Genomic DNA, 20,416 nt, shown 5'->3' with positions numbered 1-20,416 from the left:
ATAATGCACTCCCATTAGTCCTCCATATATTATAATGAATCCCATTGTCCTTCGCAAAGTATGATGCACCCCATAGTCCTCCATATAGTGTAATGCATAGCCCATAGGCTTAAATATAGTATAATGAACCCCATAGTCCTCCATACAGTATAATGCATCCCATAGCCCTCTATATAGTATAATGCACACCCTATAGTCCTCCATATAATATAATGCACCCCCATAGACCTCCACATAGTGTGATACACTCCCAATAGTCCTCCATATAGTAAAATGCAGCCCCCATAGTCATCATTATAGTATAATGCATTCCATTGTCCTCCATATAGTATAATGCACTTTATAGTCCACCATATAGTTTAATGCACAGCCCATAGTCGTAAATATAGTATAATGCACCCCATAGTCATCCCTACAGTATAATGCATCCCATAGTCCTTCATATAGCATAATGCATTCCATTGTCCTCCATATAGTATGATGCACCCCAAAGTCCTCCATATAGTATGATGCATAGCCCATAGTCCTAAATATAGTATAATTAACCACATAGTCCTTCATATAGTATAATGCAACCTCCATAGTCCTCCATATAGTATAATGCATTCCATTGTCCTCCATATAGTATGATGCACTCCATAATCCTACATATAGTATATTGCATAGCCCATAGTCCTAAATATAGTATAATGCACCCCTCATAGTCCTCCATATAGTATGATGCACCCCCCATAGTCCTCAGTATAGTATGATGCACCCCTCATAGTCCTCAGTATAGTATAATGCACACCCATAGTCCTCAATATAGTATAATGCATTCCCCATCATCCTCAATATAGTATAATGCACCCCATAGTCCTCCATATAGTATGATGCACCCCCATAGTCCTCAGTATAGTATGATGCACCCCCCATAGTCCTCAGTATAGCATAATGCACGCCCCATAGTCCTCAATATAGTATAACTCATTCCCCATCATCCTTAATATAGTATAATGCACTCCATAGTCCTTCATATAGTATAATGCAACCCATAGTCCTCCATATAATATAATGCACTCCGCAGAGTCCCCCATATAGTATAACGCGCTCCCCATAGTCCTCCATACAGTATAATGCACTCCCCATAGTCTTCCATATAGTATAATGCAACCCCCATAGTCCTCAATATAGTATAATGCACCCCATAGTCCTCCATATAGTATAGTGCATCCCACAGTCCTCCATATAGTATAATGCACCCCCCATAGTTCTCAGTATAGTATAATTCCCTCCCCATAGTCCTCAATATAGTATAATGAATTCCCCATCATCCTTAATATAGTATAATGCACCCCATAGTCCTTTATATAGTATAATGCAACCCATAGTCCTCCATATAGTATAATGCACTCCGCATAGTCCTCCATAAAGTATAATGCACTCCCTATAGTCCCCCATATAGTATAATGTGCTTCCCATTGTCCTCCATATAGTATAATGCACCCTACATAGTCCTCCATATAGTATAATGCACTCCCCATAGCCCTCCATATAGTATAATGCATCCCCCATAGTCCTCCATATAGTATAATGAATCCCATTGTCCTCCATATAGTATGATGCACCCCATAGTCCTCCATGTAGTATAATGCATAGCCTATAGTCCTAAATATAGTATAATGCACCCCATAGTCCTCCATATACTATAGTGCATCCCATAGTCCTCCATATAGTATAATGCACCTCCATAGTCCTCGGTATAGTATAATGCACTCCCCATAGTCCTCAATATAGTATAATGCACTCCCATCATCCTTAATATAGTATAATGCACCCCATATTCCTTCATATCGTATAATGCACACACATAGTCCTCCATATAGTATAATGCACTCCCCATAGTCCTCCATATAGTATTATGCACACCCCATAGTCCTCCATATAGTACAATGCACTCCCATAGTACTCCATATAGTATATTGCACCCCCATAGTCCTCCATATAGTATAATGCATCCCCATAGTCCTCCATACATTATAATGCACCTCCCATAGTCCTCAATATAGTATAATACACTCTCATAGTCCTCCATATAGTATAATGTACCCACTATAGTACTCCAAACAGTATAATGCACCTCGCATTGTCTTTAATATAATATAATGCACTCCCCATATTCCTCCATACAGTATAATGCACTCTCTATGTAAACAAATACAATACTCACATCTCCTCCTCATTCCCTTGTTGCTCCGGTCTCTGCAGTGAGTGCTCTGAACCTCTGCACATCTCAGCGAGTTGGTGCCATGTAGATGCCTGAGATATCAGACGCATAGGGGGAATGATGGGAGAGAGAGCATCAGCTGACTCTCCCTCTTCCATAATTGCTTTCAACTGTATCGGCATCCAGGATTCCGATACAGTTGAACTTGGGGTGATGGGTGGGGGGGGGCCCGGTGCTAGCACTGCTCCCTAGCAGCTGTGTGGAAGTGTAGGGAGATTGTGTCTAAGAGCGCGGGGCCCGGGGCAACTGCACCCTCTGCACCCCCCTACTCCTGGTAGCTATGCTGCTGCAATAAAGACAATTTCCAAGAGACTAATCAAAGGTCAAAACTACAATCTCTGGTCCATGAAGAGACAATAGGAATGACACATTTAAAGTGACAAATAATCAGACATTCAGAGGGTGGTGCATCGACTCCAGAGGATGAGGTAACATGAGAAGAGATTGCTTTTTTTCACAGAACTTGACTTAAACACCAAGATAACAATCTAGCTGATGCAAACAGAATAAATTCAGGAAAAAGTGGACATGGAGTTTTCATGTGCCCCAGGAAAAATTAATAGAATTTATCCATACCAGTAAAAGATGTGTTGTATGTTCCCAGTCTAGAAGAAACACTGATATTTCATGAAGCACATTACAGCTAAAGGACTCATTTTAAAATTCCAAGGTGACAAGTGTGTTATCGCTGATAGAAAGTGAGTGATTGCTAAAGCCATGTCGACAAGCATTTAGTTAATCTCTGGATTGCAGACTCTAGAAAGCATTAAGGAACTTCAAAAATGCAACCTAACAAAAGATTTTACAGTGTTCACTTGTCCAAATTCTGTAAGATGTGAATGCTGCATTAATTCCAAGACTACAAGAATAACACTTCCTAGAGTCAAACCAGAGCTTCACGACCTGTTGACCTACTAGGAAGTGAAGTGTGTTGTCTAATTGAACCGACCACACTCGTAGGCAACTGGTATATATTGACCATTAAAGATGGCTATTCAAGATAAACGATGGGACTCCTGCTTTATAGGTGCCCAAGTAGGGTTCCCGAAACCAAAATGTAGAGAAGACTTGGCACTCTATATGAAAGTTGCAAATTCAAATTTTATAATCAGAGGTGTGCTGTCAGATTCTGGACTATCTGAAAAATATTGCTGTGAAACTACAATGACAGCAACTTTTTTACAAAACATACACTTCTCCAGAACAACTGCGAAAATGCCATATGAACTGTGGCACGGTGAGAAGCCAAGTATAAAGCACATTAGAGTTTTTAGTTGAGGAACATTTGTCTATATTGCAGAAGTAAAACATACAAAATGCCAAATAGAGTAATAGAAATAATATTTGTGGGATACTGTGATAATTGCAAGAATTCTAAGCCCTAAAACAAACATGTTTTAACAAAGACATTGACTACAGAAAGACATTTGAGGATGATAAAGAGGCTGGGACTAATGGACTGAGCCTTAGGTGTTGAGAAAGTGTGTTGGAGTATACAACTGCTGCAGGCTTGTGTTGTAGAGGGGGCTATCTTTATGAGACAGCAGATGGCACTGTGTTCATTTTTATTATTTGTTTATGTGAATGTAGATACTGATGTACTGTATGACTTCTTTGGCTTGTTTGCATCAGTCCTTTTCTGTAACGATGTGATGATAAAGACAATGTTTGCTTTGATGTAATTTCTGTTTTCCCTCCCTTTCTTCCAAGAGACAGAACTTTTATATTTTTCTGTCTTCATAGCCATATGAGTGCCTGTTTTTTTGGGTGGATGAATCATATTTTTGAATGTACTGGAAAATGGGGAAAAATTCCAAGAGTGATGAAATTTAGAAAAAATGCAACTCTGCCATAATTTTTTGGGTCTTGTTTTTACAGCATTCATTATGTGGCAAAAATAACCTAGCAACATGATTCTTCAGGTCAGGACAATTACGGCAATGCTAAACTTACATATATATTATTTTAATTTTATTTTATCTTTGGTGAGAAAAAATTACATTTTAATTTGATACTATTTTGAAATGAATATGAAATCTTTAGAATTTTTTACTGCATTTTTTGCACAGGTATGGCAGCTGAAAAACCTAAATTCTGACATTGTGATTTTTTTTCCTTTACGGCGTTTAATTTGCTGGGTAAATAATTTTATATTTTGATAGACTGGACTTTTACAAACACGTCGATACAAAATATGTTTATTTTTTAACTTTTTAAATATCTTTATTTTTAATGGGTAAAATAGAGGTGCTTAGAAATTTTACACTTTTTGTCATCTTTTAATATTTTTTAAAACTTTTTTTTTTACTTTAGTTTTAGTCCCTCACGGGACCTGAGCCTGCAAACGTCTGATCGTTTGTTCTATATACTGCAATACAAGTGTATTTCAGTATTTAGAAAAAATTCACAGTATCCTATGAAGCCCAGTCACAGGATGGTCTTCATAGAAATACAATCATGGCAGGCACAGGGGCTTTCAGCTGGCCCTAAACTGCCAAGGTAATCCATCGGGCATCCCACTATTGATAGCGGCATTTAAGTGGTTAACAACAGCAGTCAGAGCCCAGTTCTGATGGCCACTTTTGGAGGTAGATGCTGGCTGTGTAACACAGCGAACATCTTTCACTTATGATGCAAGTTCAATGATTGAGTCTGCATCATATATTGGGACCCAAAAGCACGTGGTCAAAACCCTTTCTGCGGAGCAAAGAGACAAAAAAAACAAAACATTACTTGGTAAACTGTTAAATAAAATAAAAAAACCCTAATCAATCACCTTAAAATTGTGTAAGGTAAAATTTGATGTAGACAATTGAAAAATTATAGATTTTAATATTGAATGAGTTGAAGAGGTTGCCTCATAAAGACGACCCCTGTCCATGGGCCTTATTATCGTTTCTTCACCAAAATCGGCTGTTCACTGGGGATACCAGAAGTGGGACCAAGGGAGACTTAGGACAGCAAACCAAATTTTGAGGATGCCACAACTTCCTTTTAATATTGCCCTACATTTTTGCTTGTGGAAGATTATTCATCTGTCAATGGATCCATTGATGATCAGGACTAGAACAAATTCATGGCCACATATTAGCAAATTCTTAGCCAAGGTACAAATTTAGGGCTTTTGGTGTGAATTCAATTGGAGAAGCTGCTAATTGGCACAAATTTATTGTTAAAGAAGTTATCCACTACTTTGACATTGATGCCCTATCCATAGTATAGGGTATCAATGTATGATCGGCCGGGGTCCCGCACGCGGCACTCCCGCCGATCAGCTGATATCGGTGCCAGCGGCAGTGGTCGCCGGCCGGAAGTCCTTACCTGCGGTGCTTGGCCGTCCATCTGTAGTGGCCGCCGCTTGTAACTGCACATCTGCTGCCCATTCAATTGAATGGGAGGCGGATGTGCAGTTACAAGCGGCGGCCACTACAACTTGAAGGCCAGGCACCGCAGGTAAGGACTTCCGGCCGGCGGCCACTGCCGCCGGCACCGATATCAGCTGATCGGCGGGGGTGGTGCGATCATACATTTATGCCCTATCCTATGGACAACCCCTTTAAAGACCATTCTCAGTTGTCACTACATGTGAGCAAAGTCACTAAAGAAGTCGTTGGGACCACATTGGTAAAAGCACAATGAAAATTGGGCAATAAGTATACAAGTATATGAGTTAATTGACATTGAGCTGGTATTTTTTTTCTTATAGAGGCAGCACTAGGGTATTTTTGAAGACGTTCCTCTGTAAGAGGCCATGTTGAGGAACCTTTATGATGGCCATAGACATGAGATAACTATCGGACGAGCTTTCATTCAGCGGACAGCTATATCTCCGGACTCCTCCATACACATGAGTGCTCTGCTCGGTTGGACGCTCTTGTGACTTCAATCGGGAAGGAGGAGAGCAATGCTGCTATACACTTCTGGCAGCAACTTACCTCTCCTGAAAACAAAAGATTTGGGTGCTGAAATTCCAACTGTCCAATATCTTTCCCCCCTGACTTCATCTGTATGGCACACCCAATAGGGTATCTTATCAGCCCCATACACAAAAGATTAACTTTGGCCAAATATGTTGATTTCACTGAGATTGGCAGATCTTCAAATGTGTAGGGGACCTCTTGACCTCCCCTTACAGATGATGTCAAATGGCTGATTCTTTTGTTCTCTAGGCAGATAAGTTGTTTCCAGATTAATCAAGTAATGGCTCTTCTTCTCTCCCCATAGAGAACACATGAATGCTGGGTTTGTCAGGAGAGATTGAACGATATTTTTGGGCACCTTAACACTTTTCAAGTTATTCATTCATTGTCGGGAGCGATAACGGCACTACAAGAAGTTCTAAGAAAAGCTACTTTAGATTTGTTTTTTTTTCCTGGGGAACATTCATTTGCTAAAACAGACATTTCAGGAAAGTTTTAATTAGATTACTACTAATTATGGTGGTTAGAAAATAAAAAAATAACTAAACTTGTCAATTAAGAGTGCAGGTTTTATAATCCCACGATGGGTCTCAATAGCTTTTACAGTAACAAGGAAGAGTAGATACCTTCCACTCCAGAAGAATATTCGCATGATTCTCCCAATACAGGGTATGGACAGCTGAGTTGAAATGATTGTAAGTTGAATGTTGAAGTCCTATACACTTTAGCTGACTGGGACATTTCTTCAAAAGAACATTCGGTGTGAGTTTGAGTCTTTATACTATGCAAAGACCTTGTCTCATTGCACAAGCCATGGGTAGAGTGTCTTCTTCTCACAAAGAGACAGTCAGGGCTCATTGACCTACTATTACCACTTTCAGTGTCCACAGTAATCGTGGCACCTGCTGTGTGTGCCAATGACCATATTCTAGGTTTTTCAGCATTCTCACAACTTACTATGTGTTCGCTGTATCCTTGGAAGCTTTTTTTCCCCACCATTAGTCCTAAAAAGTCTTCTGTATTATCTTTATTACATGGATTAGTCGTTGTATTGCAATTTTGCGTCAAAATGCTTTCACCGGTCCCTGAAGCATACAAGCTGGATCTGGCCAGATCGTGATGACAGTCCATGGTCTTGTCTTCACTCTGTAGGCTGTTGGGCTCTTCCTCAGTGTCATCCAGATCAGTATGCTTCAGCTCCTTAACACTTTTGCACATTTTTTCCTCTGAAACATAGATGAGTATAAGAACAAAACCAAAATATATAAAACGGAATTATATAATGGAGTTACTGTATTGATCTATCAATTGGTTAAAGAACACATTTTTATCAATTTTGGTCAAAAGTGGCAAGGTTTTGCTCCCTTATTTTTTCCCCCCTGCTCCCCTGAGAATTCTGTTTTTTCTTTTTCAAAATCCGTCCTACTATTCCAGAGATGTGATCTTTTCATTTAGTGCTAATTTTTATGGTCATTACTAGGGGGGCGTAGCTCACAAGATCCTCTGGGGCATGTCTTTAGGCTGCTCTGTATTATTACCCCATGCACCACACCCCCTAGGTAAAGAACATAAAAAATAGCACTAAATAAAAAGGCCAGTATCTCTGGAATCTTAGGACAGATTTTAAAAAAGAAAAAAAAAAAATATTTTCAGGAAAGCAGCAGGAATAAAATAAAAGCAAAATTGGTCACTTTTGACCTGTTGACAAGTCCTCCTTATAGTGAACTAGCCAATGAGATTAATGCTGACCTAAATAAAGCAATATGCATAAAGAGCTATGTTTTACTGCAATGTACTGCCACATTAATGAAGCACTCCTCCCATCAAAGTTTTTATCCTCTTAATATATTGCAGTCATCAATTTATATAGCACTGTGTACTTACTATTGCTCATTCTGCATTTCTACCCAGCTAATTATTCTCTTTTCTTTGCCCTATGTAGAAACAGGAAGTTTCTGGTCCCTACATTTATCATTCCCCTCTTCAACTTCTGACCCAGCTGCTCCCTCCTTTCCCTGCCAGGGACTTTTGCAGTGACTCATGACTCATACAGGGAAAATTGACCTCTTGTTTCTACATAGAGCTTAGAAGGATTCACCTGGTCAGTTTGTAGTCACGTGCTGTCATAGGCCTAATGAAAAAGAGAAAAATTAGCTGGATAGAAAGACAAAATGAGCAATTGTAAGTACACAGTGCTATATACTATGATGACTGCAATATATTATGAGCATAAAAACTTTGATGGGAGGAGGAGTGCTTTTTTAATGGAGTGTTTCCATCTTATCTATTCACAGCTGAGTTGGGAATATCTGTCTATTAGTGATGAGCGAGTATGTTTTGTTAACCCTTTCGCCGAGTATGCTCGGGCGAGCGCCGAGTATTTACAGCTGGTCGATGATATGTTTGAATAGCTCCCGTGTGCATGATTTGCAACTGTTTGACAGCTTTAATACATGTGAGGAATGTGTAAGAAATAGACATTCTTCACATACTTGCTCATCACTACTGTCTATATGTGGTGATCAGAGGTTTTGGAAATTGTCAAGTGGACAGTATTACTCTGTTTGAGTAGCTAAACAGAGTTATAGAAATAGAGTAGTATAGTGATTATTAATGGCAAACCAACAAAGTTCTGTGCTGATGGTAGTGCCAAATAACAATAGAATGTTCTGGTGCCAAATATTGAAGTGTGAGTGTGATTTATTGGGGTCACCAGCGAGGCTCAGATACAATAATATAAGCCAATAGCCTCTTCACAGAGCAAGAGAGCAGCGTCTCCAATGCCACCTATCGTAGGATGCAATCCTAGAAGACAATACTGACCAGTTAAAGAGCCTTGCCACATGACTTAGAATATAAAGCCAAACCAGAATCTTCTCCAAGACCTTAATTTTCAGACAGAGGTTTTGGGATTCCTGGACTTCATCAGTACAAGGTATGAGATTTGGTTGGCTGGCTGAGAAGCTTATGATAGAGGATCTATGTGGCAAAGTTTCTCCTTAAGTAGACCACCAAGCTTGTTTGGGTAGGCATATAGGACCTGCAATAAGTCTATGAAAAAATAAAATAAAATTTTGCCAAGGAGACACTAAAGACTTTTTTCTCTTCCGTCCTTTTGTCTAGGGATCATTAAGCGATCTAGAATCCTCCCTATGCCATCTTGGGGGTCTTCATAAGGAGGAACATTACCCTTTAGGCCTTATATCAATTAAATATATAGCTGTTAGTGATTTATCTCCTTGAAGAACTAAAGGATCAGGCAGTTGTTCTTCAACATATGCCCATACTTGTCATCGGGGGAGATTCAGGAGGCCCACTGACACAGAAGATGAACGGCAGGTCCCACTATAAACACTGCCATTAACCTTAATGAGCATGGCCTGCTTTCCTTTGATTTACAGATAAACTATTAGATTTTGTTGATATTTTCAGCAATGATAACTTGGATTACAATAACATGCACTTTGAAGAATAATTTACTCGATTGGGTCAAAAAATACCACTTTGTTCTGTGATATCACTATGTATATTACACCCTACCACGACATCACAATGTGCATAGTTTCTGTGATATGACATAGTAAAGTTCATCACCACCTTTGCACTAGATAGAAAATTCCTATTGCATACATTATCTGTGTTTTGTGACATCACTATATAGGTTATATCTTTGTGCTGTGACTAGTGTTGATTGAGCACTGAAATGTTCGAGTGCTCAGTACTCGAATTGAGAAAGTTAAGCATAATGGAAGTGAACGGCAAACTTGAGCAAAATTCTCTCTCTATCGAGCCCATCACTAGCTGTGACATCACTATTTGTATAACTGAATAAACTATACCTTTACTGTAAGCATTATTTGTGTGCAATGACATCATTGTGTGCATTATTCCTATATTGTGATATCACTTTTTGCATTTTCCTTGTATCATTGTGTTTATTTTTTTCTGTGATCGAAAATTGAAGACTTATCAGAAGTATCCAAGAACTCCTTAAATTATTGGATTTTTTTGTTTACTGTACTGAACTTCAGGTTCTTACTGAAGCACAAGCTTCTTCATAGCACTTATGGTATTGTCTAGAATTTGTAAAAAAAAAAACAGGAAATGTGTTAAAATAATAATATAACAAATTCTCGCTTATTTAATTCCCTACAACTCGAACAATGGTCCTGTCGCAACCATCCATCATTCACATGACCACTGCAGTCAATCACTGACTGCCTAGCAAAGATATTAGGGTTAATATAACTGAGAAAAAATGCTTCTATTGAGTAAGGAATCAAAGAACATTATAGTAAAATTACTTTACTATTTAAAGGAGTTCGCAGACACTTTGGATAGGTCTTCAATATTTGACTGTAGGGGTAGATCTTTGGGATCTGCAGTTGAATGGAAAGAGCTGCAGTACCAAATACAAATTCTCGCAATAAAGGGGATGTGGCTAGAGATGAGCAATTTGATTTGCGCAGCCCTGGTCCGGTGACCAGTCACATCCTCTGTAGCAATTGGTCTTCACCTAAGCGCCCATCATCCTCTAGAGCAGTGGTTCTCAACTCCAGTCCTCAAGACCCACCAACAGATCATGTTTTCAGGACTTCCTTAGTATTGCCCAGGTGATGGAAATATTTCCTGTGTAATACTAATGAAATGCTGAAAACGTGATCTGTTGGTGGGTCTTGAGGACTGGAGTTGAGAACCACTACTCTAGAGCAACATTTCTTACCTTGAGAGTCACATATAGCTCTGAGTGATGGTCACGAGAAGCAACCAGGCCACCAGCCACCCTCAGAAGTGATGGCAACAAAAGTTTCATCACAGAAAGCCACGAAGATCTTGTGCCCCCCTCCCATATAGGCAGAATACTTACTTCCAGAGGTTTCTACTTTACTCCCATTTGGTATTCTCACATCAATCATACGCAATACACTTTTGCATTTCACTTCAAGCTCCCCTCTAACTGGCACAGCATCATCCTATTTCAGGTTATCATTTTTATCCTACCACTGCCCCCCACTAATATATGTGCATTTAGATCGGCTCTTCTGTACAGAGCTACTCAGAAAAAAGTCACCATCTGGAGACCTTCTCTTCAAAGCGGATTGCTAATACACGTAGGGCCGTATATGGCGTTCATGCGACCCTAGGCACTTTAAGAGGTCATGCCCCCTACTGGTAAGTCAGAGTAAGGGTATGTGCACACGACGTTTTTTTCAGGTGATTCCACTCTGTAACATGCTTGAAAAAAATGCTTAATAAATGCTAAAATGATTTAACATATAGACTGCAACTGCTGTGCATATGTCCAGTCTTTTGAACTTATTTTCTCTTAAAGTTTCCAAAGACAATAAGCTGTTAAAGGAAATGAGCGATCCATACTTCAGTTTATTGATTACAATTTAAATTAAAAAAATCTGTCGGCCAAAAGATGTTGGAAAAACGGCAGAAAAGAAGCAGGAAAAGTCATTTCGGGACAAAAGTCGCTGGGGTATCCTGAAGTGTCTTTTCCATCTGAATAACTTGTTGGCTTTGCAGACATCTAAAGGCATCATGTGCACATATCATTTACATAGTAGTTAAGGCACCTATACAAACACAGATTAAAATAGGCCAAAACAGCCAATATCGATGGGTTCGTCTGAGAGTCTAATGTGTATGGATGCCTCTGACTGACCGCAACAGAGATATCTGGAAGAAGCTCTTTCACAGAGAACATAGGAGCACTCCTGTATGTGGAAGAGTTGGGCGAGATCGGACAGCTGTCTAAAATGTATGGAGGCTTTAGTTAAACACTTTATCGGCTTCCTTATTTAGACAGTTGTATTTTCAGTCCAACACACTGATTCTATATGATCTAGTATCAAGTCTAATAAATTAAAGAGGTTGCCCACTACTTAAACATTGATGACATATCCTTAGGGTAGGTCATTAAAATCTGATTGCAACAGGGTCCAACACCCGGCACCCCCTGCCTATCAGCTGTTCTCAGTGCCGGCAGCACTGCAAAGTTCCTGAGATGCTCTGTCTACTGGCAATGGCTGTTGCTCAGTACTGCATATTTGCCTCCTGATGATTTGAAAAAGGGGTGGATTTGCAGTACCCTGCCATGGCCACTATCAGGAGACAGAGCAGCTCTGGAACTGAGCAGTTCCAGCCAGCTGCTGCCACTGCTGGCACCGACAACAGCTGATTGGCAAGGCTACCAGCTGTCAGACCCAGGCTGATCAGACATTGATGACCTATCCTAAGGATAGGTCATCAATATTTAAGTAGTGGACAACCTCTTTAAAGATTACTACATCTACATGACTACATCACAAGAACCACCGTCAGTACATGATTACATCACTAAAACTACCCTCAGTACATGACTTCATCATCAGAACCACCATCAGTGCACAAATACATCACCAGAACCACTGTCAGTACAAGAATTCAGCACAAGGACTATAATCAGTGCACAAATACAGTACCAAGCTTAGTACAGCAATCCACTGCAATGTCAGGTCAGTCCCCAGTATATACAATTGTATCGCATGAAACTGCAACTCTCAGTATCTCCTTAACAGTAGTATGGAGATACTGGGAGTTGTTGTTACCAGCCATTAGCAGATTGCGGACCATACAGAAACCACAGTACTGATTAGAAGCAGTCAGCAGCCTTATTAATCATTATTCAAGAGAAACGTATCTTTTGTGAGATAACTTTGCTTTAGGCCCATGAACTTTGAGCAGATTGGTGCGGGTCTGAGTCACTCACCGGTTACTCAACAGACCTCTTAGAAAATGCGCAGCTCGGGAGACAGGACTAAGACTTTATACTGCATCCTATCTGTGCCGTGTGCTCTTATGTCTCCTGAGATGCACCTTTCAAACTGGTCATTAAAGCGATTGGTGGGGGTCTCAGGACTGTGTCCTCCACCGATCTGCTCAGAATTAATGCGCCTATAGCATAAAAAATATCACAAAATTTTAGTTACTCTTTGAGGTGCATTTACAATGTAGCTGATAATCGGAAACTGAACATCCACCTCTCTAAACAGGCTGTCAATCATTCAATGCACGAGTAAAACGTTTGTTGGGTGAAATTATTTTTACGCTTGCTTAAATATCATCTTTCTCTGCAGCACATCATCCATGAATAAACATGTGGTGGCGAGAACAATGTTATTCTTATTCATACAGGATGATCATGTTACCGATCATTCTGCGCACATGAAAGTGCGGTCTCAGCCTGTGTAAACAAGCTATTAAGCAACTACTGGTCTTCTTCATGTAGCAGATCGCAGAAATTTGCCAATGTAAATGCACCTTTACATCTAGGTACCTTATAAGTGACATCTTCTCTGATTGGAGTTCTTCTCATTCTTTTTTCTTCATCTGGTCCTGAGGCCATGATGACTTTTCATACTGAGAGCTTGCCTCTGTAGACTTCAATCTTCTGCAGCACATCCCGACATGGTGGTTTTAAAATTAACAGTGTGATTATAATGTTCCTGAATAAAAATAACCATCTGTGCTGTTCCCTAAATAATCCCTACCTTGTGTCCAGAAAAAAAGAATTTCCCCTCACTGTGCTCCCTGCACAAAACAATACCTTTACATTATCTCTCTTATGTTAGTGTCCACATTGTCCTCTCTTCTAAAATATTACCACCACACTGTCCCCCCTTCTATACTGTGACCATCACCGTACTGTATGCCCTGGTGAAATACAACTACCACACTGTCCTCCCTTGAGTTATACCTACCACACCTTCCTCCTTTATGAACTATGACCTCCACATAGCTATCCCCATGCTGACCCCTCACTATGCCTTCATTTCATATTGAGCCCTCTCCAAACCATGTCCCCACTCCATATTGAGCTTTCTTTTCACACTGTCCTTCCCATGCTGTCTCTTCTGCATAGCCAGCCTACCATTTCTCCCTTCTCAATTTACAGACCCATCTGCATCAAGAGCCCCTCTATACAGCCCCATCTCCACACCGAATCCCCCCATACTGACCCATCTCCACACAGAGACCCCAATACTACCATACAGAGCCCCCAATAGTGCCCCACCTCCATACAAAGCCCATCTATACTACCCCATTTCCATACTGAACCCTTATACCTCTCCATCTCCCTAAAGAGCAACCCTAAGCTGGCCCTTCTCAACGTAGAGTTCCCCTATACTGCCCCATCTCCACACAGAAACACTAACACTGCCTCATCTCTATATAGAACCTCATATGCCACCCCATCTACATCCAGAGCCCCCAATACTGCCCCATCTCCATATATAGTCCACCTATTCTACCCCATTTTCATATTGAACCCACCCTTTCTGCACCATCTGCATACAGATCCCCCTATATTGCCTCAGTGCCAAACAGAGCCCCCTATGCTGCTCCATTGCTATGCAGAGCCTCCTATACCGTTCCATTTCCAGAGTCTCCATATACTGCCTCATCTCCATATTGAGCCCCAATCTATGCTAACACCTCTCCATACAGAGATCCCCTATACTGTCCCATCTCCACCGAGTCCACCTATATAGTAATCATCTCCATAGAGCCCCCATACTTCCCCATCTCCATAGAGATCACCCATACTGCCCCACCATCATAGAGAACCCCTTCTAATGCCCCATCTCCAAACAGTCCCCATATATAGCACTCATTTCCACACAGTCACCCTATATAGTGATCATCTCCATTTAGAGCCCCATTCCCATTGAGACCCCATATATTTCCCCATCTGAACAGAGTCTCCCTATATAGCCCCAATCTCCACATAGTCCCCCTATACAGTCCCATCTCCATACAGAGCCCTCCCTCCATTTACTGTCCCTTCTTCATAAAGAGCCACTCCAACCCCAGCTCAATTGCCCCATCGCCATACTGAGACCACCTCCCCTATGAAGGCAGTCTCAATATTAAGTCCCTCCATATAAATGCGCACTTATCTTCAGCTCACTGAGCGCCTACCAACTACCGGCTCCAGATCCCGCCTCTTTCCATCCTCTACGGTGCTCTGATGACATCTACAACGTTATGAGATGAACTCATCATGCTGCACGTTGAGCAGGGAGCTGATCTCGGAAATGCCTGAGCACAAGCATCTACATTTGTAATCACGGGTTTGCAGACGCAAATACAAATGAATGCCGGCAGACGGTGCGCTGCCTCCACCGCACAGTCATTGATCTGATAGAGGAGGGGGGAAGTTTTTAGATATTTTTATAATTTTTTTAACTTTAGGCTTGCCGGTGCCGCTCCCCATAACCCGCCGTCTAGCCTTATCCAAAATATGGCTCTGAATGCACCCAGAAGGCCATGAGGCACACATCTTTGGCTCACGAGCCACATGTAGCTTCTGAGCTTATTAGGCCCTGCGATGTCACTTGGGCTTCCGTGATATCATGACAATGTGGGGCCAAGTGAATGACAGAGGGGTCCAGGATGCCGAGCTGAGAATGTCAGGTGCAGATGTGAAGACCGGCTGTCACGAAGAATTGGCTTCAGCACCAGACCAACCAGCATGAATTAAATTGCTCATCTCTATATGTAGCACTTGCAAGAGCTCCATGGCCCAAATGCTAAAACGAAACAGTTTTGGATGTGAGACCTTTACCAACTACACACTGATGGCCTATCCTAAGGATAGGTCGCCAATATAACAGTCCTGGAGAGCCCCTTTATTGCAACAGGTATTGTTATTTTGTAACCTACTTGTAAATGTTTAACTTACCTGGACTGTCATCTCCTGGACTGTAATCGTCGACATCACTTTTTCCTTCTTTACCTTCATCTCCAGGCTTATTTTTTGGTGACCAGGTCATCTTATTTTCCTTTTTTAACCTTCTTCTAGCATTGGCAAACCAAGTTGAGACTTGTGTGAGCGTCATCTTTGTAATAATCGCCAACATAATTTTTTCACCTTTTGTTGGATAGGGATTTTTCCTATGCTCATATAACCAGGTCTTAAGGGTGCTTGTGGTCTCTCTGGTTGCATTTTTCCGTCTTGTCGAGACAGTAAAATCCAGTGTTCCAAACCTTTCAAACAGATCAATATTTAAGAAACTGTATCAAACGTATTCTCATTGAACCGACATATAAAATTCCTTTTTCTGTAAAAGTATTTCAAGCAGAGCGCTCGCAAAACAAGTTTGCCACAAAAAAGTAAAACTTTCCTGAGAATGATTAATCCAAATTTCCTTCAACATTATTTACAAAGAAAAAAAAAATGAAAAGCACAGTAAAAATACTTTATTGCTCTCACTTTCATTATGCAAGTCGTTCAGCTCCTCACATTTGATGGGATCAAACTTCTAGTCCAGCAGCTCCTAGAGCACCTTTTATAACCCCTCAGGTGGCAATTCTTTATCTTTATAGGAGCTGGCAGTTTTTTTTTAAATATAAAAGATAGAGTCAAAGAGGTGATAGGTGTTCTTTAACTCCTTAAGGATAGGGCAATTTTTCATTTTTGTGCATTTCTTTTTATCTCCCCTTCCTTCCCTTCTTCCAAGAAGCATACCATTTTTATTTTTCTGTATCCAAAGCCACATGAGCGTGTTTTTTTGCAAAATGAGTTGTAGTTTTGAATGACATCATTCATTTTACCATATAATGTACAAGTGAGATGAAATAGTGGAAAAAAAGCAATTTTACCAATTTTTTTTTGGGGGGGGTTGTTTATATGGCATTCATTTTCTAGGTCAGTTTGATTACTACAATAATAAATTTGTATAGATTTTTTTTATTATTTAAAGTGTTGTCCACTACTCAGACAACCCTTCTCAAATGCTATGTTCCCTCTTAAAAAAAAACAACACATCTGCAGGTTCCCCTCAGCTTCAGCTTCCATCTCACAAGCAACCAGTGTTGCAATAGTGTAGCACTACAGCAGAGCTGTGAGAGCTGCAGCTGTTAATGTATTTGTAATGAGACAAAGTTCAGTTGTACTGTTCTGTGTTAGTCACAAGTCTCACACTGGTAACGCCCCCTTCATTTAAAATAAGCTTTGGAGGCAGATTCTCAGGGAGATCTATGACTGACTCATAGCCTGGAGGCCATATAAGAAAAAACATGGATATCTCTGGAGTAAAACATCGAATTGCAGATATCAAGGTATAATTTTATTCAACTTTCTATGACCTATATACCCATATAGATGGCTTAGGAGGGTTGACCCTATCAACAAATTTGCTTTAATTTCATATTTTGATAAATCTGACTATTACGGGAGCAGCCATACCAAATTTTTTTTTTTTTTAATTAATTTTATTTTTAATGGTGGAAAAGGTGGTGATTATATATTTTTTCCATTTTTTTTTAAATGTTTTACTTTGTTTATAGTCCCCTTGAGGGACTTGAACCAGCATTCATCCGATTGCTTATACTATATTCTGCAACAACACAGTATTGCAGTATTTTGTGAAAATTTAGATCTCCTAAGTAGCTCAGTCTGTGACTGAGCTTCACATGTGTATCAAGATGGCAACAATGGGAGCCTTTAGCCATCCCCCAACTGCCAAGGTAACCCTTCGGTACCCCTTGATTGTGTTTTGGGGGGCTGCTGGGGGCCAGTGGGCATGAGCACCAGGAACTGGTCTCTTAACCCCTTCACGCTGCGGCCCTTTTCTGTTTTTGCGCTTTTATTTTATGCTCCTCTTCTTCCCAGAGCCATAGCTTTTTTATTTTTCCGCCAATGTGACCATGTAAGGGCTTGTTTTTTGCGGGATGAGTTGTAGTTTTGAACGACACCATTGGTTTTACCATATCGTGTACTGGAAAACGGGAAAAAATTCCAAGTGCAGTGAAATTGCAAAAAAAAAAGTGCAATTCCACAGTTGTTTTATTTTTTTTACCATGTTCACTAAATGGTAAAACCAGTATGATTCTCCAGGACATTACGAGTTCGTAGATACCAAACATGCATAGGTTCTTTTTTATTTAGGCGGTGAAAAAAAAATACAAAGTTTGTTAAAAAAAAAAAAAAAAATAAGTAATTTTCCATGATCCGCAGCGTCTCCATTTTTCCTGATCTGGGGACAGTTGAGGGCTTATTTTTTTGCATGCCCAGCTGACGTTTTTATTGATACAATTTTGGGGTAGATATAATGTTTTAATGCCCGTTATTGCATTTTATTGCAGGTAATTCTGGCATTTTGATTTTTTTCTCATTACTCCGTTTACTTATTAGATTAATTCTTTTTATACATTGATAAATTGGGTGATTCTGAACACAGTAATACCAACTATGTGTATATGTGATTTTTTATTGTTTTGATTTTGAATGGGGCGAAAGGGGGGTGATTTTAACTTTTATATTTTTTTCATATTTTTAAAAACATTATTTTTTTACTTTTCACATGCTTCAATAATCTCCTTCGAGACTAGAAGCTGCGATCATCTGATCTCCTGTGCTACACACAGAAGGCCTGTAGCAAAAATGCGGTCATGTGACATGGTGCCGATGGGCGGGATAAGCGCGGCCATGTTAAATGCCGCTGTCGGAGATTGACAGCGGCATTTAACATGTTAACAGTCGCTGGTGGATCGCGATTCCAACAGTGGCTGTAAGGGGCACATGACAGCAGATCATATCAGCTGTCATGTGCTGGGAAAGATGCGGGCTCAGAGCCGGAGCCCGCATCAAAATGGGAGGCACGCCATGTGCTGTACATATACGGCACATGTCGTGAAAGAGTTAAACACCACTGGCAGAGATTGATAGCATTTACATGGTTAACAGCAGCCATCGGAGCTCAGCTGGCCATTGGAGCTCAGCTACTGAGCCCTCCCCACACATAGGCACCACAACAATGGCGTACAATTACATTGAGTTAAGAGGTTAAAGGTATTGATCAATGGAAACAAGTTAAATGTTTAAGGTCCAACCTTTGAGACACCCAATGATTGCTGACATGGGGCAATTTGATCCCCATTACAATGTGCCAGCTGTGCGCGCACTCTACAGCTGATCCATTCATTCTCTTTGGGACCTACGTAGCTCTGTATTCGGCTTTCTCTGGCAGCCCCATAGTGAATCAATGGAATGGCGTTCAAGCATGCAAACTGCTGCAGGAGATAAAAGTGCCTCACTCTGTCTCATTCCCAGTGGTTGAACCCCCAATGAATTAAAAGTTAACACTAATTCTGTAGCAGGTTCAGGACGCTATTAACCTGCAGATTAACCCCATATTTGCAGGTTAATAGCTTTTTATTCACTTGTAAGGCTCCCTTTAACTCTTTCATTCCGAAGCCTGTTTTCACCTTCCTGACCGGGCCAATTTTTTGAATTCTGACCACTGTTACTTTATGAGGTAATTACTCTGGAACGCTTCAATGGATCCCACTGATTCTGAGAGTGTTTTTTCGTGACATATTGTACTTCATGATAGTGGTAAAATTTATTTGATATGACTTACATTTATTTGTGAAAAAATTGGAAATTTGGCAAAAATGTTGAAAATTTAGCAATTTTCAAACTTTTAATTCGTATGCCCTTAAATCAGAGAGATATGTCACACAAAATAGTTAGTAAATAACATTTTCCGCATGTCTACTTTACATCAGCACAATTTTGGAAACATATATATATTTTTTTGTTAGGAAGTCATTTTTTTTGTTAGGAAGGTTTAAAAGTTGACCAGCGATTTCTCATTTTTACAACATTTATAAAACCATTTTTTTAGGGACCACATCACATTTGAAGTGATTTTGAGGGATCTATATGACAGAAAATACTCAAAAGTCACACCATTCTAAAAACTGCACCCCTCAAGGTGCTCAAAACCAAATTCAAGAAGTTTATTAACTCTTCAAGTGCTTCACACGAATTAATGGAATGTGGAAGGAAAAAATAAACATTTAACTTTGTTTCACAAAATTTTTACTTTAGAACCATTTTTTTTCCTTTCACAATGGTAACAGGAGAAAATAGACCCCAAAATGTGTTGCGTCATTTCTTCTGAGCACACCGATATCCAATATGTGGGGGAAAACTATGGCAGAATTTGGAAGGGAACAAGTGCCATTTGCTTTTTGAATGTAAAATTTGCCCGCATAATTAGCGGACGCCATGTTGCGTTTGGAGAGCTGCTGATGTGCCTAACCAGTGGAAAATCCCAACAAGTGACACCGTTCTGGAAACTAGACCCCTCATGGAACTTGTCTAGATGAGTAGTGAGCACCTTGAAATCTCAGATGCTTCAAAGAAGTTTATGATGTTGAACCATGAAAA

General features: G+C 40.2%; 1 protein-coding gene across 1 annotated transcript in view; it reads right to left on the bottom strand.

Moving 5' to 3' along the window:
• The window catches only part of IRX6 (iroquois homeobox 6), a 52,905-nt gene that overhangs the window by 8,544 nt on the left and 23,945 nt on the right, over window positions 1–20,416 (bottom strand). The window contains exons 4-5 of the mRNA XM_073657954.1: window positions 15,920–16,224; window positions 6,813–7,412 (exon numbers count right to left, since the gene is read on the bottom strand). Coding sequence (XP_073514055.1) covers window positions 6,813–7,412; window positions 15,920–16,224 — 905 coding nt within the window. The remainder of the gene's footprint in view (window positions 1–6,812; window positions 7,413–15,919; window positions 16,225–20,416) is intronic.

The sequence above is a fragment of the Phyllobates terribilis genome, unplaced genomic scaffold, assembly GCF_046119375.1.
Source record: "Phyllobates terribilis strain yellow unplaced genomic scaffold, ASM4611937v1 Scaffold_13__5_contigs__length_258822181, whole genome shotgun sequence".
NCBI classification, from domain to species: domain Eukaryota; kingdom Metazoa; phylum Chordata; class Amphibia; order Anura; family Dendrobatidae; genus Phyllobates; species Phyllobates terribilis.
The sequence above is the reverse complement of the archived record's forward strand: the minus strand, read 5'-3'. Positions and strand labels throughout refer to the sequence as shown.